The following is a 10,395-nucleotide window of genomic DNA, read 5'->3' as shown; positions in this document are numbered from 1 at the left end:
AATCAGTATACACAATATACAAAATACACAGTCCTAACACACTAGTCTAACTAGGGAAAGGGGTTATAAACATACCGGCGATGTTTCCATTAGGCTGACATTAGAATTGCAGCTCAGTAGGTGTGGAGTCCTCTGGAGCAGATGCATGGAATGAAAAAGGAAGATGGCTACTGGGGGCTGTCTCTCAGACCTCATGGTATAGACCAGTGGAATTATGGGAAGCTACTGTGCTTTTTAAGCAACAATCTCTACCTACCTTCATTCCCTTGGCCTCCGAGATTCTGCTCTATCCTGGTTCTTTGCCTATTTATCATAGCGCTCCTTCGGTGTCACCTACAACTCTGTCTCCTCCTCTCCATTGCCCCTTTCTGTGGGGATCCCCCAAGGCTCTGTTCTTGGACTCCTTCTCTTCTCTATCTACACCTCCTCCCTTGGTCACTTATTAACCGCCCTCAACTTCCAATACCACTTATACACTGATGACACCCAAATCTATCTGTCTGCTCCTCACCTCACTCCTTCAGTCTCCTCTCGCATTACTAACTTACTAACTGACATATCAGCATGGATGTCGCACCACTTCCTTATCTCTCTAAAACTGAGCTATTAATATTCCCCCCCCGCCCGTGCCCCCCTCCATGACTTTTCCATCAAAATCAACAATGCAACCATCAGTCCCTCCCCTCACGCCAGGTTACTAGGTGTAATCCTAGACTCTGACTTGTCATTTCAGCCTCAAATCCAATCGTTGTCAAAAGTTTGTAGAATTCACCTCCGTAACATCTCTAAAATTCGCCCCTTTTTAACAAATGAAACCACCAAGCTCCTCATTTACTCCCTTGTTATCTCTCGCCTTGACTATTGCAACTCACTTCTCATTGGCCTACCTCTCCATAGGCTATCCCCTCTTCAGTCTTTCATGAATGCTGCTACCAGACTTATCCACCTTACCAACCTCTCAGTGTCTGCCAACCCTCTACTCCAATCCCTACACTGGCTCCCAATCCCAGCAAATTAAATTCAAAATACTAACCACAACATACAAAGCCATTCACAACTCTGCCCCAAGCTACATCACCAATCTTATCTCCAAATATCACCCAAATCGACCTCTCCGCTCTTCTCAAGACCTCCTGCTTTCAAGCTCTCTCATCTCCTCCTCCCATGCTCGTCTCCAGGATTTCTCCAGAGCCTCTCCCATCCTCTGGAACTCGCTACCTCCATCTATCCGGCTATCCCCTACTCTTGCTACCTTCAGGCGATCCCTGAAAACTCATATCTTCAGGAAAGCCGATCACGTCTCCAACTAATCTCCTACCACTTCCAACAGCTCATTCCCCACAGTTACAACGTTTTGTACCACCTGCCCCACCTTATTAGATTGTAAGCTCTTCTTCAGGGCCCTCTTAATCCTCTTATATTGTAAAGCGCTGCGTAAACTGTTGGCGCTATATAAATCCTGTATAATAATAATAATAATAATAATAATAATAATAATAATAATACCTTCAGTAAATTTTTACAGATACTAAGTAAGTAAAAGAGCCACTAGATGGCGATATTACAATTTACTTTACATACCATTAGCATATTCAACAATTAAACAAAAGAAGATAAGCACTTGCTGAAGGCATGACACTCCCTGTATGGTAACCCATGGATACCAACTATGGTGGTCCCTCTGGGGAGAGTAGTATAATTAGTTTGGACACAGGTCTGAGGAAAAGTTTAGGCTTGTCTTGCCTAATGACCTTAACCTCAACTTTCCTGACTTTCCCATCTTGGCTTGGAAACACTTGGGTTATCAGGCCCAAGGGCCATTAGTTTCTCCTTGTCTTTCCGGGGAACAATGGTGCCAGGTTCCAAGTTAGGTTTGCTGTCTTCAAAGGGATCGAATGTTGGTACATAAGTCTCTTGTTGAACACAATGGATGATAAAATTTTTTGCCTGTGTGAGCTAATCCACTGTGTATGCCTTGCGACAATAGTGTCAACCTTTGTAATGTCTTGATCCCGTAGGCGTGACTTTAAAAGATCTGGCTATACGAATTAAGCAGGTTATAGCTCTGTGTAAAGACTTCCAAGTGAAGAATCTATGAAAGCGCTTGGATCCCAACAATTTGTTAGCAACTGCTGTGTGTAGTGCAGAAACCTGAGGGTGGATTTCTGCATCAGATTCAGGCTCTATCAGTACATATGTGCTTTTTTTCAGGAGTGAGTGAAGAATGCCAAACACATGTGTCTGCAGTAAGCTCTCTGAGCAGTATTTTACCTTGGACGGTCACTGGTGCTGCAAACCCGAGTGGATCATACAGACTGTTTATTGTAGACAAGACACCTCACCGTGTGAAAGGCTTTGGTTCCTGGTCGAACTGGAAGGTGAGGGTATCAGACTTGAGATCCCAATTGAGTCCCAGGCTGCGCTGCATGGGTAGCGAATCTGTTGCCAAATCTAGGTCTTTCAAAACACTGGCGTGATCTTGAGAGGGGAAGGCCTCCATAACAGCCTTGCTGTTTGAAGCTATCTTATGTAACCTAAGGTTTGAACGGGCAAGTGTAGTTTGGGTCCTCTTAAGTAGACTGATTGCAGCCTCAGGCAATGGAAGTGAATCAGGCCAACATCTACATAAACGTCTCTCTCAATGAACTGTCTAACATCTTGCCCATAGTCTTTTTCACATTCTTGGGCAGATAGTTTAAGTCCCTAGATAGCAAGAGCAGGGAATGGGCTATTGCCAAAAACGTTCACTTTCATGCGGTATTCTATAATGTCTTTAGTGGGGTTGTTATCCCTAAACCAGAAGAAACTCAGAAAATTCCTGTGTTCTTCCTTGACTTGAAAACTGTGAAACATTTGTTGTATGTCAGCAACTATGGCGATGGCTTCTTTGCGGAATCTGATGAGAACGCCAAGAAGTGTGTTGTTGAGATCTGGTCCTTTTAAGAGGACGTCATTGAGAGAGATTCCTTCGTATTTAGAGCTGGAGTCAAATACTACTCGGATTTTCCCTGGCTTCTTGGGGTGGTAAACACCAAAGATAGGAAGATACCAGCACTCTTCTTTCTCTTTCAGTGGTGGGGCCACCTCTGCATGGCTGTCTTCAAACATCTTACTCATGAATGAGAAGAAATGCTCTTTCATTTCTGGTTTCCTTTGAAAATTGCACCTGAGAGAAGAAAAACGTTTTAGAGCTTGTAGTCTGTTGTTAGGAAGACATTGTCTCTGTGTTTTGAAAGGCAGGGGTGCTACCCAGCTGTTTGCATCATTTTTGTAGAATCCCTGTTCCATTATCTTTAAGAAGATATGGTCTTCAATAGATAGGGCAATTTTGTGGTCTTCTTTTGGAAAACTGAGCATCCCAACTGGTCTTTGTCTTCATCGCAGGGAAAATTTCTAGTGTAAAGGTTGGAATGTATGATACTCACAGGTTTATCTTTTATGATGAATCTGTTGGGGCAAGGTTGGAAAAGGGATGGACGCCCTGGCTCTAATGTCCTTGTAAAAAGAGTATTCACACTGGTTGGTTTGTGAGCATTTCCCAGGAAAATATCGCCTATAATGACCCATCCTAGGTCCAGCTTCTGAGCATAAGGAGAGTTGTGGGGGCCATTGATTTGTTTTCTCACCTGGTGAACTCTGATGATATCTCTCCCAAGCAGGAGCGCTATCTGAGCCTGGGAATCAAGCGCAGGGATGAGATGTGCTATGCTCTTTAGATGTCTGTGATGAAATGCCACCTCAGGTGTAGGGATCTCCCCTCTGTCAGATGGGAACTGATTGCATTTGATTAAGGTTGGCAAAGGCAGGGATGTTTGGCCCTCAATGGATTCGATTTGGTAACCAATGGCCCTTCTCCCGGTTTCTTCGCTCACACCCGTACAAGTCTTGAGTGAGTATGAAGAGCTGGCTTCCTTGATTTTAAAGGTGTCGAAGAAGGCTGAGCTAGCAAGTGATCTGTTGCTCTGATCGTCCAAGATCACGTACAGCTTTACTGCTTTTTGTCTGTGACCTATGGGATAAACTGTGACAAGACAAATCTTAGAGCAGGATTTGCCAAAGAGACCTTCTCCACAGATTTGGGTGCACTGGGGTTTCACTACAGGAGGTACTGGGTCTCGTTGCTCCCCGCCATGCTCTTCAGCCTGGTTTGAGGGGGTAAGAGTCCATGGTGCTGTTCCTGGATGTAGAGCCAGCCGTATTGTGCTGTCACACTCTGAAGAGTTTATGCCCGCTTTGCAGTTCTTTGCAAGGTGCAAAGTTCATGCACAGCACCTGAAGAAAATTCTATTTTCTTTGAGAAAGGTTTTGCGATCTTGGAGAGTTTTTTCTCTGAAACATCTGCACTTTAGCAATGGGTGGGGCTTCTTGTGAAGGGGACACTCTCTGATTGGGTTCTCTGTTGGTGATACGCTTGTTTTGTGTACTGCAACAGATATGTCTTTGAAGTTATGAGTTGAAGTAGGCTCACCTGTCCTAGGGTAAGTAGAGTCAGATGATGAGAAGTCAAAACTGGGATCAATTTTAGTCTTTGCTTGTTGGTGAACAAAGTCCACAAAAAAAGAGAATGGTGGGAAAGGGACATCATGCTTTTGCTTGTAGTGGGAGCTTTGTGTAACCCACATTTCTTGAAGGCCGTAAGGCAGTTTTTGCACTATGGGGTTAACACCACGGGCTGTATCTAGAAAAGCAAGGCCTGGCAAATCTCCTTCTGCCTTGGCTAATTGGAGCTCTGTCACCAGGTCACTTAACTCTCTCAGCTTCTGGAAGCCTTTGTTAGGAATCTTAGGGAAGTCCTCTATTCTTTTAAAGAGTGAATTTTCTATGGCTTCTGGGGAACCGTAACACTCCTCAATTCTCTCCCATATCATGCTCAGTCCTCTGCTTGGATAGTTAACATTGATGCCCCTGATTATTCTTGCATGCTCTGCTGACTCAGTCCCCAGCCATTTGACTAAGAGATCAGCCTCCTCACTTGCAGATAGATCTAGATCTTTTATTGCATTTCTGAAGGACGAACGCCATGCTCTATAGCTCTCAGGTCGTCTTAAACCTCGTGAGTCCTTTTGTCAACAGCTCACGCTGTGCAAACTTGAGAAAATCCAACATACCTTGGTCTTTGTGTGAATAGGAGAATAAGAAAACACTGCGCTCTAATAGCAAAAATAAAATATATGTGAGCCAGCAGCTGCATACATTGTGACAAACAATAACTGGTAAATGGGAAAAAAATGCAGCGCTAAGAAGTAATAGGAAGTTAGGGTGTAGTGAAACAATTAAGTAAGAGATGCTGTACTGAACAGTAAAGCATATGTGCAAAAACCATAAGTGAAATGAAATGAACAAACACAGTATAAAGTGTCCACATATGGTAAATGGATGATTCCAAACTCAAATTATTAAGAGGAACTGGTATGGACCAAAAAATGATGTGAAACTAGAAAATAAAGTCAATGGTGCACGGTGTGGATCTGTGACTGAGTCAACAACGGGGTACAGAACTTCCGTAGCTGTAAACCAACATCTCGATATGGGGCATCAGAATGAAAACATCAGGAAGTAAGATAAGATGGGTACTCTTACCAGATGACGTGGACTCCACTGTCATATGACATGGAGTCAATGGTGCATGGAGCCAAACCTAGGCTGGAAAACGATATCCGGAACGGTGGAACCTCTGTCTCCCTTCTTGACTTCTCTGGTGGGGTGAAGAAACATCAGGAAGGGCCGCCAACTGGATATCAGCCAATAGACCTCAAGGATGTGTTCCAAGGAGAAGCCGGGGACAGATTTGATCCAGACCCCGTGATGGAAGTAGGGCTACTGGAAGGCAGTTTCTTGCATCGGGATAATATGCAAATAAAAAATAAAAAGCTTCTGCATAGTGCAGGTAAACCAGGGATTTTTATTTCTAAAAATACCATACAAAAAATGGATAAAAGTGATCACAATTAAAATAAAATCTAAGCAGCGTAAGGAAGGGGAGATCCTGAATAGCCTGGAGGTGCTCTGCTGTGCGGGTAACTTGGTGGGTATTTGTGGTCATCAGAAATGCTGTCACCGTGATTACTGCCTTGCGACCCTTCCTTTCTGAAGTTTGTGACTGACTGTATCATAGGGGTTTGATAGCTTGGATGCAGGTTGCCCTGAAGGCTGACTGAGTATGGGATTATTTTCTTGTTTGATGTAGGGTTTGTGAATGGCAGGAGTTGACTCTGCTCTTGGAGTTGAATGCAGATAGTCATCTGGCTTGGTATGTTGCAGCACATAGTCTGAAGTACGCTGCAAATTGTCATGTTGATCAGGTTTCATTTCAAGTATGTTGCCGAGTCTCTCACTGGTGGGGTTGGCAAGTTCCTCTAAGATGTCTACCTCGGCTACTGCTGCCGCTGCTTCCTTCTCTGCAGCCCATTTCTCTAAGACAGCTTCTATGCGTAACTTCTCTAATTTCATTTGCATCTCTTTTTCAGCAAAGGCAGCCTTTACTTTTGCAGCTTCTGCTTTTGCGCGGGCAATAGCGACCGTGTTGCTGCTTATTGACCTCTTTGAGCTAACCGAGACTTGAGACCTTGTCTCTAATGGCTCTGAATTTTTCTCTGACATGATGTCTTGCAATGTGGAAGCTTGTCAAAGGCTGCTGTTTTACTGGGCTTCTGTGTGCAAGCCTGTTTGTAGCCACCATTTTACTGGCTTTCTACGTGCAAGCCTGTTTGGAGCCGTTGTTTTACTATTCTGCCCTCACTATACGTGGCTGAGGTATAATTAGACAGACAGCTAACTCTCCTCCCTTAACAACTCATTGAGGCAGGCGCAAGGTCCTTTTTTCAACTTTTATTGCAGGGAAATTAGAGTAAAACTGAAATAAAAGAAATAACATACAATCAGTATACACAATATACAAAATATACAGTCCTAACACACTAGTCTAACTAGGGAAAGGGATTATAAACATACCAGCGATGTTTCCGTTAGGCTGACATTAGAATTGTAGCTGAATAGGTGTGGAGTCCTCTGGAGCAGATGCATGGAATGAAAAAGGAAGATGGCTACTGGGGGCTGTCTCTCAGACCTCATGGTATAGACCAGTGGAATTATGGGAAGCTATGGTGGCTTTTAAGCAACAATCTCTACCTACCTTCAGTAAATTATTTACAGATACTAAGTATGTAAAAGATCCACTAGATGGCGATATTACAATTTACTTTACATACCATTAGCATATTCAACAATTAAACAAAAGAACATAAACACTTGCTGAAGGCATGACAAAATGGCTGATTCGGAATTCAATGCACATTCATTTTATTCAGAATAATAATAAAATTTGTCCATTAGATGAGTTCCCAGGGTGGATCATGGTTTTGCCAGATGCACGCAGGTGCCCTGGCTCTTGGTCCAGCATCTTCCGAATGGTCTGCTACAATTGCAGATCCACCCTTCTCCCATTATATATATAGGATTTGGCGGTGTGACTCCTATTGGTAAGCTCCATGGAAGTTGCTTTTCCTACAGGAATAAGAAGAAGATTTTGTGATAATTTCCATCTCTCCTCCTTTTCTTGGAGATTATTATCCCACCACTTCTGAGCGGGATGTCTTTCCGAGGGCCATGAGGATGAACACACAAGGGATGTATGAGACGAATCGCAGCACAGAGGGGATACCAATGTAAAGATATCTGTAGAAACATGGAGGGCATTATACAACAGTAAGATATACCACTTCTTTCTATAATATATAGGAGTATGAGTTCAGAGACATAGAAATGATAAACTGACCATATATAATGCTTGCAGTTGTGGGGGCCATGATGCAGGTCACTGTTACCAGCGTCAAGGAGCATGCTGTGACCTCTGTGAGCAGTTTCCCCTACACTGGAATGCCTATGCACTGCATATGATATAGATTTCCCAGAGGCACCAAGAAGGGATTTGATTGGTGGTAGCTAGATGGGGTCACCAAGCAATCAACCTTTAAAATGTAAAACCCTTGCCTAAGACCAGACACCACACGATGTCTGCTAACCATTAACATCTCTTTAGGCAGAAAATACTTTTTTGTGTGCCCCTCTGAAACTAGTTTCACTTTTTTTTCAAGGGGCCCAACTTTATAGCTACACCTCACAAAGTGCCATCCCACTTGCCAATATGAGTGTCATAATTGGCCATTGAAACACTCTCATTGGACAGGGAGATGACAGCTGGTCAGGCGTAGCCCTGAAATCAGGAATGTCAGGCCCCTGGTCCATCCATTTGTGTATGATTGTATGGCTGGGTGTGACACCGGAAAAATGCAGTCTATGCAACAAATTGCACATTGGGATATTGAAAGTTGCTGTCAGTGAGTGCAAAATGCAGCATTTTGTCACATGGAAGGCGTCACTTGGGCCACCACAGTGGCTTAGTGGTTAGCATTTCTGAAATGCAGCATTATGGTTATTGGTTTAAATTCCAATCACAACACTACATGCATGTTCTTTCTGAGTACACTGATTTCCTTTTACACTCCAAAAACACGTTGGTAGGTTTATTGTCCCCTGTCTAAATTGGCCCTATTCAGTGGTATATCTTCCATGCAATGTGTGCGCTGTACACGGGCCCTAAGGGGGGTGTGCCCCTCTGTCTCTGCTGCAGCTGCACTTGTCACAGGCAGCTGCAGCAGAAACATTGTTTATGCCAGGATGGACAGGTGCTAAAGGCTAGCGCAGGAGTAGGGGCGGGTGAAGGCCTCTGTAGCAGGGCTGTAATTGGTTGTGAAATAATAGCCCCATCTACTAAGCCAAAGAAGAGAAGGAGGAGGAGAGCCAGAGATGAAATACATCCTGAGTACTGTCCAATGAGAAGGAGAACAGAGGTAAGCTGTGTTTGACTGTACTGTGAGACAGAGGATCACTTACTACTGCACTCTGCAACCTGCACCACTAATGACCTCTGAGCTCTGCATCATTTACTGCTGCCCCCTGAACTCTGCATCACTGAATTTCAAACCCAGATTTATACAGTAAGTGATGCAGAGTTCAGTAGTGATGCAGAGGCTAGGAGTTCAGCGGTCAGTGGAAAATGATGCAGAGTTCAGGAGTCAGTAGTAAGTTAAGGAGAGTTTAGAGGTCAGTAGTGGTGCAAAGGTCAGTAGTAAGTGGTGCAGAGTTCAGAGGTCAGTAGTAAGTGATGGAAAGTTTAGAAGTCAGTAGTGGTGCAAAGGTCAGTAGTAAGTAATGCAGAGTTCAGAGATCTGTATTGACTCAGAGGTCATTAGTAAGTGATGCAGAGTTCAGGGGTCAGTAGTAAGTGATGCAACTGTCAGTAGTAAGTGATGCACAGTTCAGGGGTCAGTACTAAATTATGCAGAGTTCAGGGATCAGTAGTAAGTGATGCAGAGGTCAGTAGTAAGTGATGCAGAACTCAGGGGTCAGTAGTAAGTGATGCAGAGTTCAGGGGTCAGTAGTAAGTGATGCAAAGGTCAGTAGTAAGTGACGCAGAGTTTAGGGGTAAGTAGTAAGTAATGCAAAGGTCTGTCAGAACTATTGAGGTTTAAAAGGATAACTTTAGAAGGCCAAAATCATACTATTTTACATATATTTTTGTGGACATGAGAGTAGCCATTTTGTTCCTATATATTGTTTTTTAAGAGGTTAAACTGAGTTCATACTGGTGGACAGAAATTTTTCTTAAGAGACTTGAAGGCCCCATGCACATTTTCCCAGGTCGTAAATTAAGAGCCTCAGACACTTAAAGATAAGGGCCATGTTTGTGTTAAGAAGAATGTGACTCAGATTTCAAGATGAACAGAAAAACATACAGTTTTCTTTTCATGACTGTCTAAAGGATAGAGGCTCATTTAAAACTATATAATGAACCAGAAATTGAGCATTGCAAATAATCATATTAGCAATAATTCCAAATATATTAATAAAGTGTATTGGAGTAATTATATGCGTAATAAATTGAACAATGTTACCTAGTTTTTTTTTGGTTGATATTTTTCTTTTGTATTTTTTTTATACTAAACATGATATATTGTTTGGATATATTCATAAAAATATATTGGTATATCTTTATTTGAACATAAGCAGAGCATGATTGTAACATTATGAATATTTTTAAATGGATGGTAATTCTGGGTGTGAAACTGTGCATATAATGGTTATTGTAGGTCCAGCCGCAAACATCTCATTCTCCAGAGATGTGAAGGGGGAAGTTAATTATGTGGATGGGACATTTTAACTACTTCCCACCCGGCCACTGTACATAAATGGCAGGGTGGGCGCTCTCTCCTTCTGAGTGGACATTCAGGAACGTCCCTCAGAAGGAGCGGGATCACACGCACGTGCCCGCGCAGTGGCGCAATCCCGATGCGCTCGTGTCACCCGGACATGGCGCATCTCAGATCAGCAGGAGGG

General features: G+C 43.2%; 1 protein-coding gene across 7 annotated transcripts in view; it reads right to left on the bottom strand.

Annotated features, from left to right (window-relative positions):
* Positions 1-6,004: 6,004 nt before the first annotated feature.
* LOC141132689 (solute carrier organic anion transporter family member 1A2-like) overlaps positions 6,005-10,395 on the bottom strand; it is a 52,434-nt gene continuing 48,043 nt past the window's right edge. For 5 of the 7 annotated variants that reach the window (XM_073621412.1, XM_073621410.1, XM_073621409.1 and 2 more), the window contains one exon: positions 6,007-7,674. In XM_073621412.1, the coding sequence (XP_073477513.1) occupies positions 7,566-7,674 (109 nt within the window). In that variant the 3' untranslated portion in view covers positions 6,007-7,565. Of the gene's footprint in view, positions 7,675-10,395 lie in introns of all 7 variants that reach the window. The other 2 variants (XR_012242954.1, XM_073621415.1) reach the window with 2 other exon arrangements.

This window comes from Aquarana catesbeiana, linkage group LG03 (assembly GCF_042186555.1).
Source record: "Aquarana catesbeiana isolate 2022-GZ linkage group LG03, ASM4218655v1, whole genome shotgun sequence".
NCBI classification, from domain to species: domain Eukaryota; kingdom Metazoa; phylum Chordata; class Amphibia; order Anura; family Ranidae; genus Aquarana; species Aquarana catesbeiana.
The sequence above is the reverse complement of the archived record's forward strand: the minus strand, read 5'-3'. Positions and strand labels throughout refer to the sequence as shown.